The sequence below is a fragment of the Lutra lutra genome, chromosome 1 (assembly GCF_902655055.1).
Source record: "Lutra lutra chromosome 1, mLutLut1.2, whole genome shotgun sequence".
In the NCBI taxonomy this organism is placed as follows: domain Eukaryota; kingdom Metazoa; phylum Chordata; class Mammalia; order Carnivora; family Mustelidae; genus Lutra; species Lutra lutra.
The window spans coordinates 136323173-136346236 of NC_062278.1; the positions used below are offsets into that span (position 1 = coordinate 136323173).

At 42.9% G+C, this 23064-nt stretch overlaps 1 protein-coding gene across 7 annotated transcripts in view; it reads right to left on the reverse strand.

Moving 5' to 3' along the window:
* The window catches only part of TBC1D5 (TBC1 domain family member 5), a 560004-nt gene that overhangs the window by 8975 nt on the left and 527965 nt on the right, over window positions 1-23064 (reverse strand). For all 7 annotated transcript variants that reach the window (XM_047737636.1, XM_047737648.1, XM_047737657.1 and 4 more), the window contains one exon: window positions 14455-14554. In XM_047737636.1, coding sequence (XP_047593592.1) covers window positions 14455-14554 — 100 coding nt within the window. The remainder of the gene's footprint in view (window positions 1-14454; window positions 14555-23064) is intronic.

The window sequence follows — 23064 nt, forward strand, 5'->3', positions numbered from 1 at the left end:
GGAGGACAGCAGAGGGGAGCACTGAGCCCAGCATGTACAACCTTCCCACCAAGGTGACACAAACACATTCTTGCAATGACAGATGGGTCTTTATTTCCACTGGGAGACTCGGGCTCCTCCTGCTAACCTCTGCTGTGAATGGCCCAGAGCATGCAGCCAGCCCCTGGGAGAGGCGTTTCAGCTGCGCTTCCTTCACCATCTCATGGTTCAGTGATGTTAACTCACCTCCCTCTCTGAAGACCAGGCTTCAGAGTTAATAAGGATACCATCTTTAAAGATTTAAACAGTAAAGCATGTTGTCAGCTCAACAAAATGGTAAGAATAATGGGACAAACTCACGGAACTACAGGCGCCATCAGACAACAATGCCTAAGGAGTCAACCTGACATCACCTGGGGTCTTCACAGGAGCTACTTCTCTACATTCTCTAAGAGGCTCACCCTTCCAGTGAGAAGTCCTCCTTCCAGGCCTGATCTGAGGGATCCAGCAAGTCCGCTGTGACCACCAGGCTCAGCACTGCACCGAGCTGCCCACCAGGAGGTCCAACATGCAGTGGTCCTCAGTGCTCCCCCACTGCACCTGAGGGAGGCACACAGCCCACTCAAGGGTGGGACCTACCAAGCTCGGATTCTCAGGGGAGCTCAGGGGGAGGAGGCAGAGCCCTCTCCCCACCCCAGGGCTGGGCAGGAGAATGCACTGGTCGGGTTACTAAAACACACTTTAAAAAAGATACCTCTATGCACACCAATTGAATGATCACTACAAGTATGCTTACCCTCCATTAACACCTGCTTTCTGATTTTGTGGCCTTAAAGCACACCTAGGGGTGCCTGGGGGGCTCAGTGGTGCCTTCAGCTTGGGTCCTGACCCCGGAGTCCTGGGATCGAGCCCTGCATCAGGCTCCCTGCTCAGGGGGAAGTCTGCTTCTTCCTCTGCCTGTTGTTGTCCCTGCTTGTCCCTGTTGTCCCTGCTCTCTCTCACTCTTGCTCTATCTCTGGGAGAACAAACAAAAACTTCTTGCCCCATGCTTAGTCATTCACTCAGTAGAGCTGTCCCAGTCTCAACTGGGGACTCCTCAGTTCCATGCCGGGCCCCCTTCAGCCACCAGAGTGATGTATCACTCCTGCTTGCTTACCCCCTGCCCTGCTGGTGACAGCGGCAGAGCTGGCCTGCTGTTCTCTTGGCCTGCAGTCTCTGGGCCCACATCCGTGTGGACTGGCTCCTCCTCATCGTTTAACTCTGGTCCCTCCCATGTTGCCTCCTCAGAATGGCCTTCCTGCTCATCCAAACTAAGGGAGGCCAGGTCACCCTCTGGTCTCTGTCTCGCCATCTCTGTTCCTATTTCACTGTTCCACTAGGCGCTTGTCACCAGCTGGCATTATCACACGCATCTGCTGGCTTGCATGTCGTTCATCTACCTCAACAGGATATAAGCTCCGAGACTGTCTGGTTTAGGACTCTACTCTGAGCCCTTAAAATAAGGCTTGCTGCATTTTAGATACACAGTTAAGTACTGACTGACTGAACAAATGTGGCAAAACACTCTTGGAAGTTGCATTTCAAAATACTGCTATGCTAAATATTTCCAAAAGTATCTCCAGTGAAGGAAAAGGCAAAGACTGATACCATCAATGTGAGCCTGGCCGGACAGTTTGTCAGAATCTTCAACGACAGTAAGTCTCTAAACCACACCGACAAGTCCTCTCACACACCATGGAAGAAAAACAGCAGCTTTGATTTACTCAGAAAACGTGACTGTAGTTTCTGGCTAATAATAAAGGCCTGCTTCAAAACAAGAAAGCAAGATGAATGGGAATGGAATAACAGATATAATTAGAGAGGGAATGTTTTCGGTTTCCTCAAAAGCCTGTAACAATTTGTTCTCTCTCAACAAAAAAACAACACAGGATCCACTCAACAAGACATAAAGGACAGCCAACTGGAGAGGACTGACAAGAACCAGTTACATAGGCCTTTCAGAGGATTGAAAAGGTTGCTTTTGTTTTTGTGACAGCCAGGATTTTTAGGGCAGAGGTCTGAGGGTCTAAGGGCTGCCTGGGGCGGCGTAGTAGTACATAGTAGCTGGCTAGTTTGGCGGGGCGCTGAGTTCTGCCCTCCTGAGCTACAAGGTGGGGCAGATTTCCCAACTTCTGCTGTGTAAGCGGGGGCAGCAGGGGAAGAGCTCCTGGGCCCTGAAAGGACGCTCAGCTAATGGATGCAGGAACACACCGATGTCTGGAAGAAGCATGGGGGGCTTCTTGGGTCCAAGGAACTAATGGAGAGGAGGCCACTGGAGGCCATACACAGCAAATCAGGGGGCCGGGCCAAGTGGGGGCCCGCTGCTCTGACTCTATCTGTAGCTCCTGCCTGCCCCTTTGATAGTCTGCTGTGCGACATATCCCCAAGCCAAAGGTTTGGCCAAATTGCCTGGCTCCTGCCTCCAGTTTAATGTGGGGCCCACGGTCAACAGCAACAAGGACCGAAGGCCTTTAGGGTCATAGGCTACAGGCTAACAGGGCAGTCAGTCAGGGGCTCCAGTGGCCACCAAAGTCCGTAACTATGCAGGGTAGAGCTCTCCTCTGAGGCCAACAAAGACCAAGAGGGCACTCAGAGGCCATTCCTCAAATACCAAAGAGGCATATGAGCCATCCTAGCCCCCTGACACCATCCTGGCAGGGAGAAGAGACAAAGTGAAGAAACCCGAACTGTGGACATTTGTTCAAATGGGATGGTTAACTTGTAAGAGACGAGGCTGCCTTAAATTGGCAAGTTTAAGCCTTGGACTGCTTGCTGTTGGTGGGAATGGAACTTCAGAGTGAGATTTCTGTGTACCCAAGTTTAAATGTATGATTCAGGGGGCGCCTGGGTGGCTCAGTGTGTTAAGCCTCTGCTTTCAGCTCAGGTCGTGATCTCAGGGTCCTGGAATCAAGCCCCACATCAGGCTCTCTGCTCAGCAGGGAGCCTGCTTCCTCTCCCCAACCCCCCACTGCCTGTCTCTGCCTACTTGTGATATCTCTCTCTCTGTCAAATAAATAAATAAAATCTTTAAATATATGATTCAGTATCCCACTAGGGAAGTACCAGTGTCTCCCTGAGATCTTATAAAATCATTGGCCACTTTGCCTGAAAATCCCAGGAAGCAAGTCACCCCAGTGTCCTCTTTTGGATGCCACAAACCCCTACTCCAGTAGTGGTGGCGATGAAGGTGGAAGTTATGACTGTACTGGCAAGCTGGAACAAGAGAAGCCTCTGTCTTTCGTGACAGGCCTAAGTGGGAGTAATGCTCCATGATCTAATACTGGATCAGAGCATGAACAGCCAACAAGCTTAGAAGCTCACTGCTATACTGTCTCCTGGGTCTAGAGGTGGGGCCACCCCAGCTCCACCTTCCATTCCTTCCTCATCAACATGTCCCAGATCTCATTCAGGGCAACACCACACGAACCTTCCTTCACAGCCAAGGCTGGTCATGTCACAAAGCTCCAGCCAATGAGGTGTAAGAAAAGTCCCTGGATGGAACTTCTGGAAAGCTCCTCACTGGGTCTGACTCAGTTTGTGCCTTTTGGACCTTTACACTTCCCACTTTTGCTACCTGAAATGCTGGCAGGAGCCCCACAAGTCATCTTGAAAGCATGTCGATGAGGATGCCAGCTTGAGGACTGTGGGCAGGAAACCAGAGGGAGCCTGGGGCACTGGGCACATCACGGAGCTGCTACCCTTGCTTGGACTGCCCACCTTCTGGCTTCTTTTAGTTATTAAATCAACACAAAACTTCCTGATTTGTTTATTCTACTGCTTTTTGGGTTTATGTTTGTGTCCAAATTTCCCTTTTTTAATAAGGACACCAGTCACTGGATTAACTAAGTACGACCTTGTCCCAACTTGGTTATATTTGTAAAGACCCTATTCGCAAATAAGGTCACATTCATAAGTTCCGGGTGGACATGAAATGGCAAAGTGGGGGGTGGGGGGTGGAGAACACTATTCGACCCAGTATAGCAGCCAAACTGCCTCACTGTTCACAGGATACAGACCATCAACTCCTCTAATGAAAGGGGAATGAGACAGCCCCACCAATCCTCTCCTGCATGCAGAGTCTGACCTCAAGTTCCAGGCCACTTCCAGCCTGCTGTGCAATGTGGCTGGCCCAGAGTACACCCAGGGAGGGAGAAGAGCCCAGAGCCTCAGTATCCTCAGCAGTAGACCCTTACCCAGAATTCTTTAGCCTTATTTTTAAGACAAGATCAAAGATTACCTTTCAGAATCTGATGGAAACCAGGACCTTCTGTCCCCAAAACCCACATTATCTATATAATGTTCATTTACTCTTAAGGACAAATCTCTGTTATAATCAACTAAGCTGCCTAGTCTCATTTTAAGAAATCCAGCATAAAGAAATCAAATTAAAACAAAAGGGCACTTGTGGAGGCTGTTAAATGTTTTGAATATAAGAATTCTGACTTTACTAACAAAGTACTGGCCATGTAAATTCTTTGCCTAATCAGTTCAACTACATATTGATTTAAGGCAGCATTTATGAACATTCTACTAATATATAAGTTCTCAGTAACAAATTTACTGCTTTAAGCTGCACCTTCATGTAAAAACAGAAAAACATAATATTTTTTCTTGCCTTTAAACATTAAACGCAGAAATTGAAATGTTTAAATTTCCAGTGCAATGCATATTTTTTCTTATAGCAAAAGCAGAATAAATTATGAGATAAAGGCTCTTTTTGTTTCCAAGTAGAAAGAAGATTATGTTCTTTATAATCTTCTATTTAAGTTTTATATATTGTAGATGCTACAGCACTGAAACTAAAGGGGGAAAATCTCACAGAACTACTTCTGTGGAAATTACACAAAAATCTCATCAACATAACAGTTCCATTGTGACTCCACTGTTTCTAAAGAGGTGTCAGTGCTGCAGAAATAGATCTCTAAGAGTAATGGAAATGGCACACAAACTGGTTTTTACAATTTCTTGAAAATCTTTTTTCTCTAATGCTAGAATAAAAGTGTTTTATTTGAATGGCTGGTACAAAAGGTAACATAAGCCCATATTCATTAAGAAGGGAAGCAGACATGAAATCAAAGCAGAACTAGCATCTATCTGTAGTAGAGGTGAAATTTAGCTTCCTTTTGCCTGGGAGTAATACCAGAACCTTCCTCCAAGATAAAGGTAAATAAAAGGTAAGTTAAAAGGTAAACAAACAATGAAGAATCAATAAATTAGCACAGTACCTCACCCACTAAAGAAACTCAGGACTCAGTACCTTTCATTCTGCCATGGCAACATTACCTTATTTGACTATTCCAATGACCACTCAATGAGTACCATCATCCCATTACAGAAAAGGGAGCCATGCTCAACAATCCCCAGTCTGTCATCTGAAGTCTCCTGACAGGAAAGTGGTAGAGCTAGGACTAGATTCCAGCTCATCTTGACTCCTGAGCTCCCCAACACTTACACACACAGCACTGATGGAGGGGCCAGAGAGAGACATGAAGAGGCACAGGATGGGGTCTTGCCACTGACAGACTGCCTACTGATGCCAGTGCCCTTTCTTTGGTGGTGGAACTGACCTAAGTGAAGTCAGCCAGTATGACAGGAAGTCCCCTACATGCAAAACACATGGCTCTATCATTTCTACCAGAACTTTCCAGAGCACTGGCACTAGCATCAACAGCTTGAACTTTGATGACCTTGGGCAGAGATCTTTGTATCACTAAACCCATCAGTAATGGGGGCAATACCTATCTTACAGGGTTGCTGGAGAGATTCGATGGGATAATCAAAGTGGTCCACTTCTAGCATGCTGCTCACTATTTCTATTATTGGTTAGTATGCCCCCCCCCGCCCTTTCCCATTACCTCAAATATCCAGATAAATGGATTCTGCTCTTTGAGGTTATCTCATCTCTGACAGACATTTAGTTACCTTTACCTCAGACAGTCTCATAAAAGGGACTGTCCCAGACTTTAAAGAGGAAACATGCAGGCTGTTACAAAATGGAGGGGTCACATGGAGGGTTGACCTAGGGTCACGTGTGATCAGAATGGTAGTGGCTGAAGAAGTGGCTATGAGTCAAGGAGTAGGGGCAGACCTGTAATTTGTCACTAGTAGCTTTGGCAGCACTGTTGACAAAGGAATTTGTGCTCCTAGTGTGTATGCCATGGTTGGGAGGTCTTGGGAGAAGATAGATTCAGTAGAGACTGTGGGCGGTAAATTCATTCTTTAATAGATTGTGTGCATTTGTGTCTCTGCAAATGCCATTTCCCTTCTAGAAGACCCTCCTAGCCTCCTTCCAACACCACACCCTTCTTTGCTTCCAAGTTGACCTTAAAACTGTGTTCAAGCATTGGCTTTCTATTAACAGTCTTCCCTCTGAAAGCATCTGGTTGGTTGACTCTCTTCCTCCTCCATTTTTTGCTCTTGGAACTGTATTCACACATGAGGTTCAAAAATTAAAGTCTCCTGACTCTTTCTCTTTTAAATAAATAAATAAATAAATATCTTTAAAAAGGGGGAGGCAACTGAGGCAACTGGGTGGCTCAGTCAGCTAAGTATTTAACTCTTGGTTTTGGCTCAAGGTCATGATCTCATGGGTCAGGGGATCGAGCCTCACCTCTGGCTGGGGCTAGGCTGAGCATGGAGACTGCTTAAGACTCTCTCCCTTCCCCTCCCTGCACTCTCTTTCTCTCAGATAAATAAAATATTAAAAAGAAAAAAAAAGATTAAAGTCTCCTGAAACTTCACAGTTCTATGTGGCAAATTGTGGACTCAACATCTTTTGGTTTCAAATGTGGTACTCTGTTCACTATATCCCTATTACTCCAGAACCTCACTGGTCCCTGCCAATGTTTCTAAGGCACTCTGGGAGGACTTTGGTTTCATGTGACACTATGTGTCACTTTAGGTATTTCTAATGAGGTATATTCTCCTTGGTGACCTTGTGCTCACATCCTCTCTCTCCCTACTTTGAAGTTTGACACCTTCCATATGCTCTGAGCTCAAATTTAGAATGCCAATCTTCACTTCACTCTACCTTCAATCTACTTCTCCTAGAACCTCTTTTTACACCTGAGAGCAGGTACTCAGTAAATACTGGCTGAATGAACAAAGCAGGGCTTTCCCACCAGCAACAGGGCGGATTATTACGTCCTGAGTAATTGATGCAAGTGAGATATTTCTCAGGTGAAGAAGTAAGAGATATTAACATGCTCAACCAGATAAAGGGAAATAACTTTCACTGATGATTTCTCAAGAGCCACGTACTGAGTCGGGCACTTTATGCTCCGTATTTTCTTAAAAAGCAAAAGCAGATCACACAGAAAATATAACCAAGGGTCCTATTTTGCCTCCAGCTGCCAGAATGACAGGCCCTAAACTCAGCACCGGGGAAGGAGCATTTAGTTAGGAAAAGCCAAGGGTAGGAATAAGCAAACACATGTTTTACACTTAAGATTAGTTTTTATTAATAATGCATTATAAGTTAATTTAAAAAAGATTAGTTTTTGTTGTCAATTAATAATTCTCTTAAGTAAAACTGAGTGTGCTTAGCAGAGTTAGACATCTTTACTTATCTCTGTCATTTAGCACCTTACTCTCTTAGGATTTACCACCCTGCCAGCCAGGGAGTGTCATAGAAGCATGACTCCTCACAGCAAAATCTATTATATTCATGATATAGCTGAGGGTCAACCAGAAAGAAAGGCTTTACGTATATATATATATTTTTTTAAGATTTTATTTGTTTGACAGACAAAGATCACAAGTAGGCAGAGCAGCAGGCAGCAGACAGAGAGAGAGGAGGAAGCAGGCTTCCTGTTGAGCAGAGAGCCCGATGTGGAGCTCAATCCCAGGACCCTGGAATCATGACCTGAGCCGAAGACAGAGGCTTTAACCCACTGAGCCACCCAGGCGCCCCAGCTTTACGTATATTTTTAAATGCAAACAGTCTCCAAGCTCCAGTAATGGCTAGATGCCTTTGCCAGAAGATGTACTTCTAAAAACAGAAGGAGAAACACAGGTAGGGCCTTACTAAAAGGAAATACCCAAGGTTCTGCCATCAGACTTACTTATTTGGAAGCAATGAGACAGGAGGGCAGTTGGACTTAGACTGACCTAAAATCACATCAGTCAGTCAAATAAGATCCTGTGAACTGGGTTAAGATGGATTTAATTTTTTGTGAATTTTAGGCAATAAAGGCTTTGCTGATAGGATGGTCTAGTGACAGGTAAGTGCTGCTACTCAGCTGGTATTTAAACATGGCCCAAGGCAGTGAACATTAGCCTTCTTCTTTGGGTTTCACCTTCCCCTATGCACAAGCTCTATGCTTAGCATGGAATGCTTGTGGTGGCCATGAAATCCTTGAGCTTTTAAGCAAATCCTTGAGCTTTCTTGTTTCCACAAGAGGGGGTAGAACAAGTCTTTCATCTACTGGGTCATTTGCTGGAGAGGTCCCGGACTGGAGGGCATGGAAAGGCAGCCTGATATGGAAGGCTGAGAACAGGCTATGCAGCCTGACCATTTGAGAAAGAGGAAGGACTTGGAAATTATGTTTTAAAAAAGAGAGGGAGAGCTATTCAGTGTGAGTTCCTCCTGTGGAAGAGCATGTGGGAACATGGGACACAGCCAGAAAGGGGGAAACAAAATGATGAAAGATGGACAGTCTCTACCGAGGCCATGGGATCAGAGCTGTGGTATCTTCACCCAGGAAAGGATAAGACAGTGTATAATTTGCTGAGTTTTTCTAAGTAGGTATAGGGTTGGTAGAAGGGAGATGCTGACCAGTTGTTCCAAGTCTTCTGATCATAAAACTGAGGTGGGGGTAGGAAAAGCCTTTACTACTAGAATAGAACAAGTTCAAAGTGGCTGAAAACAGAACTGAATTTCAGATGATTGAAGGCTCCACCAGAATAGCAGGGGAGGTTGTGCGCTGTCTGCCCACAGAACTCAGCTGCACGTGTGCCTGAAGTGTGGAGTTAGGAATACATTAATAGGATGATGAATATATTCATTTAGTTCTACCACATAATTTTAAGTTCTTTTGCTCTCTGCTACTTGAAGACTGTCATGGGCCAGTAACGTTAGGTCACCAGGGGGCTGTGAGAAATGCAGAACTTTAGGCCTCAGAGCACACCTACTGAATCAGAAATTGGCATTTTAACAAGATTCTCAGGTGAAGGGATCTTTTCCTTTTACAGAGGATGATGCTACCCACAATTAAAAGCAGTATTTAAAATTCTCAATATAATTATGAAAACTTTTTATCACAGTGTGACTGACAGAGAGGAAGCTGTCTTCCTCATTTTCCTTCCCTGTTTTTCAAATGCTGTAAGTTAATTGCCTTATTGAATGTTTCTAAAGATGTCCATTGAAAGTCGTTTTTATAAACATGAGAAAAATCAGATTTATAAAGTTCTTACGGAAACAAACTGATTTCCAAAACTGGCCTCCTCTTCCAGCTAATGCTTACATAAATATTATGACAAGTGCAAAGCCAGCAATGCCATGTGCAACCAAACGGCAGAGGATCTGGTCCCTCTACTGATTCAAGGGGGGCCTCAGCAGAGGCATCAGTGAAAGAGAAGCCAGGGACTGGAACTGGGTCTGGACGTGTGGTGCGTCACGAGCTAGGTGTGTGTCTCTCATCCTTCCAGGACCTTGGTCTCCTTGTCTGTGGAACTGTGAACTGCTGCGCTGGCTTCTACAGCTACCACATGTTCAGCATTCTACAGTCCTGGGAGATAACAGCATTCTGGGAAACCTAACTGCCCTTGATTCCCTGCACTGTTGCCCTGCCTCCTGTTGCCGGGAACCACCCACGAGAGGACAAGCTGCTGGAAACCACTGTCTGTCTATATGGCTAAGAAAGGACTGGAAATACCTCTCCTGGGAGTAGGCAGGTGCGGGCTTTAGGGCGGGTGGGGTGAGCAGCTCATGCTCTCTGTAAACAGCTGGGAGCTCAACCCAGCTGCTCACAGATCAGAGAAGCATGGGCTCCTCACCCACGTGCAATTATGTGTAAAATACGGCAAATCTAAAAATAGCCTGCACTCAGCCGCAGAGGTTAATACTGTCAATGGCTTTTAACTCAACTGTCAGGATGACAGGAAGGGGAGTAACTATAGCAACAGAAAAACGAACATGTAAAACAAGTCTTCTGAAGTTGACAGGAAAGTTAGGTTTAACAAAACATGTATTTTTAATTCCTGTCTATCAGTCTTTGAATTCAAGCAGTTCAATTATGTGGAAGTAATAAAATTAGAATTTTGGTCGAGTTTCGATAAAACAAATATTCCCTTAGTTTTGGGTTCCAGGACCACAAGGAAAGAACTGCTAACCTGTCAATGTCATTAATCTCTATAATTAAAGGACCATTTGAACAAATGCCTTGGTATAATTTTTAACTGAGAGGTTTTTCTCTGTATTTGTTCTGGCAGTTATAAAAAAAGCCTTGAACCGTACTTGACATCTTAAGGCATTACTGCATGTCTGATGAAAATGAAGGGTGAAATGGAATTGTCTTGAAATGAAAGGAACTTACTGAAAACAATTAACATGGGGAGAAGACACAAAGAAATACCTGCTGGAACAAGTTTCTGAGGCAGTTCTCACAGCCACCGTGGTAGCCTGTGGCCCAGGGCAGGATGGAGGCCCAGCAGCGCTCATGTCAAGGAGGCCACATCATTCTGTTCGGCTAGAGCTATTCTTGCTCAAAGAGTTCACACGCCTCATCTTAGGACCAACGCATCCTAAATTCTAGCATCTCTCCAAATCGTTTGATAAAGGAATATTTAGTTAGGTGCTGGGGAATTTGGTATTGGTCAGGAGTTAGGGGAGAGAATTTGTGTTGAAAACCCAACTCTGGGCCATGCCCTGTGCTGGGCTTTAAAAACACATTCATCTTGGCAGCAAACTGGCAAGGTAGATAACTGGGTCTCCACTGTATATATATATGAAGACATGATCCTAAGCAGGTCGGGCTAAGAAGTGACAGAGTCTGTTCTCACCCTGTGTCCATCTGCTGCCACACAAGGCTGCTTTTCCTAACACCACTCCGGATACACTTCCACCTGACTCTTGCCTGGAGTGTAAAGAGGGCCCTTCAGGCACTTCAGCCATTTACAGACTCTCAGTGGCTGTGCTGCACTTCCCAGGCATTAAAAATTGGGCCTCCTAGAGAGTCCCCCTATGATCTTCCTTTTATCCAGACCATCACTGTTAGTGATTATTTTCGCATCAAATATATCCTTTTGTGCTACCTGTCTTCTCCCTTAATAATACAGCATGAACATCTAAGTTAATAAAAAACTGTATTAATATTTAATATTAAGATTACATTACACTATGTTATCATCAGTCACTGACTAATATGTTTTTCAGTTGTTCGAATGTTGTACTGCTTTAATAATCAGTAAAAATAGAAAATATCCTAATGGAAAAAAGTACTAGGGTACTGAAGTCATTTTTAAAGGCAATACAGTAAGCCAAAAAGTAAATCAAGAGCTTCACCTTAATTAATCTTTTTTTGTCTTTCTCTAATTTTTGCTTGGAATCAAAATTGCCTACAACACATGAATACCCTTTAATAAACCAAATGTCGTAATAGGCAGGTGAAATGAAATTCATCTGTGGGCCCAGGGCCCAGAATTCTTTGTAGCATCTTTTGACCCTACTTTAAAAAGGCAGTCCTGCTATTTATATGGAGAAAAGAAGTTGACAGCTATATGAAGGGATTCTGGCTGAAAGTGAAACGTACACACAAAAACAAATTTAGTTTTGTGGTTAGTTGAAAATTCACATCTGGTATGGGCTTTTCTTTAATTAAAGTGTTTCCCCCTCCCATGCAATGAGAAAATACTCTTACAGTGCTGACTGAGAGACCAAATTCAGAGCAAAAGCTCTTTGAACATTCTGAGGCTTAAGTAAAGCTGCTTTAAAAGCTGCTATGTGGACCAAACAACTTAGAAATTTCCTAACAGGATTTTCTAGAGTTCCAGGAAATCTTTCTCTCAGTCACTTCTTTGTTCTCCTACTTTGGTCAAAACCCAAGTCAAGCAATACAAGGTCACCCACACAGCCAGAGAAGCAAACATACACATATACACCCACCCACATACTTGCTTTAGAATTAAAATTATATTGAACGAAAATGAGTTATATAATATATATTATTTATATATAAACTATCTCTCTTCATTACTTCTTTTTGATACATTTTAAAGTGAGATGCTATGAGGGGTGCCTGGGTGGCTCAGTCGTTTAAGTGTCTGCCTTTGGCTCAGGTTGTGATCCCTGGGTCCTGGGATGGAGCCCTGCATCGCACTCCCTGCTCAGATCGCTCTCCCTCTCCCCACTGCTCATGCTGTCTCTCTGGCTATCTCTCAAATAAATAAAATCTTAAAAAGAGATAGAGTGGATAAATACCCAAGTTTTGTAGCAACATGGACGGGACTGGAAGAGATTATGCTGAGTGAAATAAGTCAAGCAGAGAGAGTCAATTATCATATGGTTTCACTTATTTGTGGAGCATAACAAATAGCATGGAGGACAAGGGGAGATGGAGAGGAGAAGGGAGTTGAGGGAAATTGGAAGGGGAGGTGAACCATGAGAGACTATGGACTCTGAAAAACGATCTGAGAATTTTGAAGGGGTGGGGGGTGGGAGGTTGGGGGCACCAGGTGGTGGGTATTGTAGAGGGCACAGATTGCATGGAGCACTGGGTGTGGTGCAAAAATAATGAATACTGTTATGCTGAAAAAATAAAAAAATTAAAAAAAAAAAAGTGAAAAAAAAATCATTTGGGGACTGCAAAAAAAAAAAAAAGATAGAGTGGGATGCTATGAGATTCTTGAAAACTTAGTTTTATCTGAATTTTTAAAAAATGATCATAATGAAGCGTATAAATGAACCGCTGTGCCAGGGGCAGATCAGATGTGACAAGGGTAACAGTTCTTGCTGTGATAAGAGATACTACCCTTTTGATAGTTTCTCCAGTTACTTCCCCTCTTGAACTCTTTCTCTGAAGGAGTGGTCAAGAGAGGAGAAATAGCTGAGGCTAGAACGGGGCCCAGCCAGCTGCTTAGTAAGACACTGGTAGACAACTAGCCACTGAAGCCAAACACCTCCCCAACCATAAGAGAACATGAACTCCTTGCTAGAGGCCAGTACAGGTCAGGCCACACTTAAATGACAGCTGTTTTGGCTGCGTGTAATGGACTCATGACCCAACAGACTGAGATATCAGTGGAGTCCAAGGAAGAGAGTCCACCTTCTGCAAAGGCCCCACAGATGGTCTACTCCTAGGACCCCTGCAGGGAGAAGGGGCCTCAGTGGATTCTTTGATTTCCCCTCATAAGTGGGATGCATCCTGATTTCTTATACTACTTGGTATTGCCATTTGTCCACACTCACAGAGCATCATATTGGCCCTTGCCATTACAGTATATGTTTTATTTTTCCTAATCTGTTCGCAAACCACAGATGCTAGACACTGAAGAATGGAAAAAGAAAGGATGCCCATAAAAGGGCTGAAAAACACTAATAGTCTGCATTCTAAAGTTCTGCAAGCAGAACAGTCGCTAAAGCAAAACATACATGATCCAGCAGAGACCATTTCTAATACAAAATACAGAACTTTCACAAATGTAGAGAATAATGCCTGAAGACTTTCTAATGTGACATATGTATGACTCACATGTAAATGAAACTTCAAACTAGGACATTTCTTAGAATATAAGCAGTCAAAAGTAAGAAAAGGTCATGTGGTCCTGACATGCATTTCAGGTTGGTGGTTAAAAACATGTATTAAAAAAATATATAAAGCACTGTCAAAATCCTGATCACATTGGTAATTACAGACAGGCTGGCACAACAGTAGAACTATTTGATCTCAAAAGCTCAACAGTTCTCCCCCCTTTTTTTTTTTTTAAAGATTTATTTATTTGAGAGAAAGTGTGCGCGTGAGCTTGGGAGGAGGGGGGGCAAGGAGAGAGGGAGAGAGTCTTAAGCAGCCTCCACGCTGACCGTGGAGCCCAACATGGGGCTTGATCTCAAGACCCTGAGATCATGACCTGAGCCGAAACCAAGAGTTGGACACTTAATCAACTGTACCACTCAGTCGCCCCTTGAAAACTCAACATTTCATTTTGGTTTGAGGTAGACAGTTATTTACAAAAGTGTAGCGGCTGAGAATTGAAATCTATGGTTAAACTACTTGATTTTGAATCTCTACTCTATTTACTAGCGACATAATCTTGAGAAATTTTACTAATCTTTCTGTGCTTCAGTTTCCTCATTTGTACAATGTGGACAGTAACAGGACCTCTACCATAGTGCTGCTGTGAGGATTAATGAGATGATACACGTGAAAAGTTTAACACAGGGCCAAGTGGATACTGTTGTTATGACTATCATTACTCCCAGGGCCAAAGTAGCTCACTCACCAAGATGAGTGTCCATCACCTTTGCACAGTATTTGCACATGGCATCCAGGTCATTCAACTGCCCTTGAAGGAAGGAAATTTGGGCTTCTAATTCTTCTTCCTAAAATGAAAGGGGTAAAGATATGGAAATTTTATTTATTTTTAAAGATTTATTTATTTTAGAGAGAGAGAGACAGAAAAAGAGAGAGTGTGCACACTTGAGTTGGAGAGAGGGGCAGAGGGAGAGAATCTTCATGCAGACTTTCCACTGACCACAGGGAGCGATGTGGGGATCAATCCCAAGACCCATGAGATCATGATCTGAGCTGAAACAAGAGTCAGACTCTTAACCGACTGAGCCAGCCAGGTAACCCAGCATGGAAATTTTAAAAAATTCAAATAAAATCCCCCCAAATCTCCAAGTGACTTAGACAATTTTAAAGACACACAGTGTTTTTTCAGTCATAGACAGACAAAAGAAAATAGCAAATAAACAAAAGCAAACTCACCATTGCTACCCCTAGCAAAATAAGAGAAAGGATAAAGTGGAGTTTTAAAAAAATCTGGACATTTTCTAATTGAATGCAAGCTTTGTGCCACATGTAAATGCTTACCCATAAAACCCTGTTCCAAAAAGAGTCCATACAGTATCTTCAATAACTGGGCCAGATAAACTGGGAGAATAAATGTGATTTCAGTGGACCCTACTCTCTATACATCTGGGTACAAGATAATCTCTTAAGAGTAAGATTTCCCAAAGCACTTGGAAAAGTTTTGCCCCTACAGCCTTACATTTCCCCTTTTGATATGTATGACACTAGAGAATTTTACTTATGTGATTGTTTCTAGGAAAAAATACTCTGGGTTGAATAATTCTCTAAATGACAATCTAACTGTAACAACAACAACAACAACAAAGAACGTCTTTGTTTTTTAAGGAAAAAAACATACATGCAAAAAAATTGGTCAAGGAAATTTAGAAGATTAAGAGATCTTTTTCTCAAAGCAAGAGAATATAGGTATACCCTAGAGATACTGTGGGTTTGGTTCCAGAGCACTCCAACAGAGTATTACAATAAAGTGAGTGAAATGAATTTTTTGGTTTCCTGGCGCATATAAAAATTGTGTTTGCATAAATTTTAAAAAAGCTATGTTTACACTATATTGTAGTCTATTAAGTGTGCAATAGCATTATGTCTAAAAAACAATGTATATACTTTAATGTGGGGCACCTGGCTGGCTCAGTCAGTAGAGTATGTGATTCTTGATTCAGGACTGTAAGTTTGAACCCCATGTTGGATGTAGAGATTACTTAAAAACAGAATCTTTAAAAAAATATTGCTTAAAATGTTAACCATCATCTGAGCTTTTTGCTGTAAGGACTCTTGTCTCCACATTGATGGCTGCTAACTGATTAGAATGGTGGTTGCTGAACGCTGGGTGGCTGGGGCAATTTCTTAAAATAAGGTAACAATGAAGTCTCCCATATTGATTGACTCCTCCTTTCCTGAACACTTTCTCTGTAGCACGCAATGCTGTTTGATAGCATTTTACCCACAGTAGAACTTCTTTCAAAATTGGAGTCAATCCTCTCAAACCCTGCTGCTGCTTTATCAACTCGGTTTATGTGATAATCTAAACCCTTCATTGTCCTTTCAATAATCTTCACAGCATCTGCACCAGAAGATTCCATCTCAAGAAACCACTTTCTTTGCTCATCCATAAGAAGCAACTCCTTATCATCTGTTAGTTTTATTGTGAGATTGCAGCAGTCCAGTCCCATTTTCAGGCTCCACTTCCAATTCTAGTTCTCCTGAATTTCTACCACATCTGCAGTGACTTCCCACTGAAGTTCTTGAATGTCTGAGAGTCATTTGCGAGTGTTGGAATCAGCTTTTTCCAACCTCCTGTTAATGTTGATATTCTGACCTCTTCCTATGCTCCATTAATGTTTTTAATGGCACCTAGAATGGTAAATTCTTTCCAGAAGGTTTTTTCTTTCTTTCTTTTTTTTTTTAAAGATTTTATTTATTTATTTGACAGACAGAGATCACAAGTAGGCAGAGAGGCAGGCAGAGAGAGAGAGAGGAGGAAGCAGGCTCCCCGCTGAGCACAGAGCCCAATGTGGGGCTCGATCCCAAGACCCTGGGATCATGACCTGAGCTAAAGGCAGAGGCTTTAACCCACTGAGCCACCCAGGAGCCCCTCCAGAAGGTTTTCAATTTACTTTGCCCAGATCCATAAGAATCACTCTCAATGGCAGCTGGAGACTTACAAAATGTATTTCTTAAATAGTAAGACTTAAAAGTCAAAATTGCTCCTTGATCCATGGGCTGCAGAATGGATGCTGTGAATGGATGTGGCCAAGAGAACAACATTAATCTTGTACATTTCCATCAGTGCTCTTGGGTGACCAGGCACATTATCAATGAGTAGTAACATTTTGAAAGGAATCTTTCTTTTTTCCTGAGCAGGAGGTCTCAGGAGTGGGCTTAAAATATTCAGTAAACCATGTTATAAATGTGCTGTCCTCCAGGCTTTGTTTTTTCATGTACAGAGCAGTCAAGAGCAGATCTATCATGATTCTTAGGGGCCCTAGGATTTTCAGAATGGTCAACGAGCACTGGCCTCAACTTCCAGTCAACAGCTGCATTTGCCCCTAATGAGAGTCGGTCCGTTCTTTGAAGCTCTGATGTCAGGCACAGGCTCCTTCTCTGTAGCTATGCAAGTCCTAGGTGGCATCTTCTCCCAACAGATGGCTGTTTTCATCTGCAATGAAAATCTGTTCCTTAGTGCAGCCGCCTTCACTAGTTATCTTAGCTTGATCTTCTGGATCTCCTGCTGCAGCTTCTACATCAGCACTGGCTGCTTCCCCTTGCACTTTGATGTTATGGAGACGGCTTCTTCCTTTAAATCTCATGAATTCCCCCTCTGTTGGTGGCAAAGTTTTCCTCTGCAGCTTCCTCACCTCTCCCAGCCTTCAAAGAATTGGAATGAGTCAGGATCTTGCTCTGGTAGACTTCAGCTTAAGAGAATGCTGTGGCCGGTTGCCAGTTTGATCTTCTCTCCAGACCACTCAGACTTTCTCACTATCAGCAATAAGGCTGTTTCACTTACTTATCTTTTGTGTATTCACTGTAGCCACACTTCTATTTTCCTTCAAGAACTTTTCCTCTGCATTCACAACTTGGCTATCTGTGTGGCACTGGAGGGCTAGCTTTTGGCCTATCTCAGCTTTCAACATTCCCCTCTCACTAAGCTTAATCATTTCTAGCTTGTGATTTAAAATGAGTGTGACTCCTCTGTTCATGTGAACACATGGATGTCACTGTAGAAGGTTATGAATTGGCCTAAGTTCAATACTGTGTCCCAGGGAACAGGGGGCCCAGAGAAGGGGAGATAGATAGGGAAATGGTCAGTCAGCGGAGCAGTCAGAACACACACATTTATTAAGTGCATTCTATCAAATGTGTGCAGTTTGTGGCACCCCTAAACACTTACAATAGTAACATCAAAGATCACTTACCACAGATCACAAAAAATACATTTATGATGAATGAGTCTGAATGAAATATTGCACGAATTACCAACATGTGACACAAAGACATGAAGTGAGCAAATGCTGTTGGAAAATGGTGCCAATAGATAGACATGCTTGATGCAAGATTGCCACAAACCTTCAATTTGTACAAAATGTAATATCTGCAAAGCGCAGTAAAACAAAGTATGCCTGTAATCCTCATCCTGTAGGAATTTAAAACCAAGTTCGTTAGAATACAAAGGAGGGATGTTGCTAGAGGTGGAATAGGCTAGAAAATTGATTTTTCCAGTTTTAGGTGCTTATTCTTTCACATAAGAATCATCTGAGTTGTTAAAAAGAAAGCAGGAGAAACTTAATGAGATCTGCTTTTTTTTTTTCCTTAGTGATAAAGTACAATTTGACTTATAGATGGAAATTAGCAGTTGAAAAGGTTACCTGTAGGTGTATTACATTTTAGCAATACACAATGCAGCACAGAAAAGCATTGTTTTTAACTACTGCATAGGGAATGAGCCTTTAGAAATATGCACTTAAAAGACTGACACAGAAAACAGACATAGCAGTAGCTCTAAAACCAAATTATCGTAAAATGCCCACTGTAGGATACACCAGCACCAATCGTGCTCTTTACATTCAGTGCCAAGAGCAGCAGCCTTTCCTCTGATGCTCAAATAATGACCAGAAGAAACTCAGCCAAGAAATGATCAGAGGGGCTGAGGGGTAAGCAGGTGTCACCTTCCTAACCCTTTGGCCAGGCTTTGAGATGGAAAGGGATGGGGAGTTTCAGGGCATTTTTCTTCTCCCTTTTCTCCTTTGTTTCTGCATAGGCTTGAGTTTTTCCTGTTCTGTCAGGGCGCCAGGAGTTAGGGAGAGAAGGCTGCATCTGCTAGTTAACTATGGTTATGGTTAGTCTCCAAGATGGCCACCACCAATTTCTTCTCTCCCTCAGTGTATATGCTGTTCCCCTCCTTGAGAGGGAGTAGTATCTATTTTCTCTCCCCTTGAATCTGGGCTGGCCTTGTGACCTGCCTTGACCCAGAGAATGCAGTAAAAGTCACACTGTCAGCTCTGGACTAGTGTAAGAGGCCTGACAACTTCTGCTTCTTTCTGCTAAAGGAAGATAGCTACTAAGTTGTAAAGAAGTTCAGGCTATTACTGAAAGAGAAAAGAGAAAATATGGAGAGGAAGAGGCCATGGGAGAAGCACTGAGGTTCTAGACATGGAAATGGAACCTTCTGGAACCTTTTGGAGCAATCAATATGAAGCCAACTAATGAGTGACTCAGTCAACATCACAGGAAGCAGAACAGCCCAACCAAATGCCTGACCATAAACCTATGAGAAGAACCTGTATTGTTGTCTTAGGGAGTGGGATTTTAGAGTGGTGTGTTATGCAGTAGCAGATAACTGAAACAGGGGTAGAACGGACCGAATACTACGTTGGTACATGGCACGATGAAATCATGAGTATTATTTCTCGTCCTGCCATTAAGAAGTCATGTGACCCTAAGAAATCCTCACCCAATCTGGGCCTAAATTCAGTAGTGTTTGGAGAAAATATAAATCAGACACTTTGCTTCCAAAGAGCTTACAATCTTGTAATCAGAACAGAAGTGTTCTAGAAATTACTGAAGTATGAGGTAGAGTACATCCAAGTCTTATAATAAGAATAATTGTTTTGGAAATCCTGGTCCCCTCTACTGAACAAGTCACTTTTTCAGTGGGTTACAGACAATAACCCAGCTGGATGAGCTCAGAACTGTAATAAGATCAGAGCTTGGCAGTCTTTTAAAAGAAGGGGGCCTATCAGTGGCTTAAGTTTCTCTTTACATGTGGCTACCAAATCCCAATGTGGACAAAGGACACTAGGAATGCATGGCCTCCTGGCTTAAAAACATCCTTTCTATTTATTTTATATATTAGTTTAATTTGGATTTAGCAATCACTTCTTTTAAATTATAAAAGCCCTTGGGAGCTTTAATCTTCAGTAGTCACTCCTATCTAAGTGGATTTATTTTATTAGTTTGTTTCCTTTTTAAAAGCTGGGAGGAAAGAAGAGCTTGAGAGGAGAGACACTTTCAAGGAGAGAGGCCCAGTCTCCTGGTGGTGAGGTGTTGGGACAGCTGGAGGAAGTCTGCAGCTCAAAGAGGGTCTCTTCCTCAAACATTTTACTGTGCGAGCAGGTATATAACATTAAATAACAAAAACATGATGAGACCGGTGTCCTCTACATTGTGCAGTGCACAACTTGCATGAGTGCACGGGGAAGCCCTGTGAACATGGCAGCCCACAGCACATGCTCAGTGAGCATGCATGGATATAAGAAGACAATTTTCCAAGTTTGCACTTGTGCTTAGGGCTCTGGCGTCAAATGAAGAGCATTTTCTTGCCTAATCCCAAGTAAACCTCAGTACAAATGGAATCTACACTGTAGAAAATGACAACTTTCATTCATTTAAAATGTTTTTTCAGAAGAAAGTCCACCAAATAAGATAAGAGGAGCATTCGGACTGAAATAGGTTGAGGACCCAAGAAACTCTTCCACTTGGAAACTGGAAATCCAGGGCTTTACCCCTCTAGAGTTTGTGTAATCTTGAAACATTCCTAAACCCTTCAACTTTCTCAGACTTTATAAATAGAAATGGAATCACTTGGAGGCGAAAGGGTGGCTTGTCACTTATTCTTCACTCTATTACATAATTACCAATAAAAGAAGAGCCAAGAATTGAGCTTCTAAGATTGTGGGCACCAACTTCATATTTCTATCTTAGCTTCTCATGCTTCACTCTCCCCCAGCTAACATGCTTTAAAACACTGACAGCTTTAGTCATTTGTTTTCAGTAAACTAGTCCTCTGTAATCAAAAACAAATGCTTGGCTAATTGCCTTGAAGTTTTATGGAAACAAGCAGTTAGTGTAATTCTGATGTGTAATAAGACACTGAAGAGAAATCCTTATGATATTTACTCTGGCATATATGTTCTGCCTTCCATTACAGGAGGGAGTGCTGGATGAGGCCGCAAGTCTGGCAGAGACATATCTAGGTCCAAATCATGTTCCTGCCAGTTACTAGCTGTGTAATATTGGATAAGTTTTGTAATTCCCTGTTCTCCTCACCTCCACTGGCAGAAATGGTGGGAGAATGAGATGAGAGCACAGGCAGAGTATCTGGCACTGAGTAGGTATTCAATAAAGCCAATTATTCTTTCTTTTAAAAATTTTGTTTATAATCAGGTCAAAACAGTGAAATGGAATAGAAGTATAGAGCTTTATTAAAAGTAAAAAGTTTTGGGGACCCTGGGTGGCTCAGTCTGTTAAGTGTCTGCCTGCCTTGGGCTCAGGTCACGATTCCAGGGTCCTGGGATCGAACCCCACATGAGGCTCCCTGTTGAGCCAGCTTCTCCCTCTTCTTCTGCTGTTCCTCCTGTTTGTCCCCTCTCTCTCATTCTCTCAAATAAGTAAATAAATTTTTTTTTAAAAAGTCAAAAAAAAAAAAAAAAGAAGTATAGAGCTTTATGATTTACTGCTGGAAAACACTGGCTCATAGTTTCAAAAACTTATGTGGCTTAGCCCAGAAAGACTAATTAGGGCTAAAGGCAAGAAATGGATGGAGGTTTAAGAAGTTCAGCCACATGTACACTAGAGTGTGCAACACCACCTCCCATACTTGGCAGTCCTGTAGGGCAGGACAGGAGAATGAGGGCAACTCCACCTTAAGAGAAAAACAGCTGGTACTCAACGCTTTATAGCATCTACAATATGCCAGCCACTGAATCTTGCCTGCATTAACTCACTTAATCCTCACAACAAAACCATGAAGTGGAGTCTCTCATTATTTCCTGCATGGTACACTGTCTCTTTCTCTGTAAGTCACATTTTCTGCAAGCGTGTGCCAAGGTTTAGGCAGCTAATTGAGGACCCAAGTCACTTGGCCCACTCTCCCCTTTCTTCCCTGGGGATGCATTCTTTCTTAGGCTTAATTACCATGGTTCTTCCAATGAATAAGCTCACATCCAGTTTCCTTTAAGAGAGACTCACCAACTACAATGTTAGGTCCTAAACCCAAATTCCTTACTAAATTGTTTTCCTTTAAAAACACTGAGGTATGACTGGATATATTCTATTTTTTGTTGTTTTGACTGTATTTGAAGACATTTTTTAAAAATTTATTTTTCAGAAAGTAGTGTTTCCATGTCCATCATCCCCCCCAAATAGCTGATGTATCGTTACACTTCTACTCAAATATTATCAACTATATAAACTGGTTGATATTATATGGACTTTTTATATCAATATTATAAAATGATTCAATGTCTGCCTGTTATGTCTTGGTTTATAGCACAAGCTTTTGGATTTTATAATTTATTCACTGATTCATTAATGTATTCAGCAATATATCCATGTGTACTCTTAGATCCTGTGGGAAGTACAATGATGAATGAGACGTGGACTCAGATCTTGATAAGTTAAAGGGAGGCGTGAGAGGAATAGCGAATTCTGTAGAAGATATGAAAGACGAGGCTTCGCAATGCTAGGGGGAGCAGATGACTCCCGATACAAGAGGTGGAACGGAAAGCAAGAGTTTCCAGAAAAAGGCAGTGATTTGGGAACTGGCTCAGAAGAAAGGATGAATAAAAGTGTTTTAGGAGACAGGGGCCCGGTAATCAAAGAGCAGTCTGAAGTGTGGGCCCCGGGCAAAGAACCCAGCCACTGAGTTGTGCCAGAGCGGGGAGAAGAGCAGGGTCAGCAGGAAGGCTCCCCTCCCTTCCCGTTCCTCTCTGTCCATTTTTCCTTCAGACAGTGATGGTTTAAGGGCTGTGGTCTGACACACACGCCCCTCACATGCACTGGGCTCACGGTGACTGTAATGGGCCGCAGTAGAGTCACTGTCCACGGATGGATTCAAAGCCCGCAGTCCTTGGTTTGGGAGAAGAGGGGGACAAGAAGAGCCCCGGTGTGGAGTTCTGTTTGGCTTCCCTGGGGTGCCCTCGGATAGCAAGAGAAGCAGGCAAGAGAACCGACACCAACTGCAGCAGCAGGAACAGGCCAAATATAGCAACCAGAAGACAGGAAAGACACCCTGTCTTTCTCG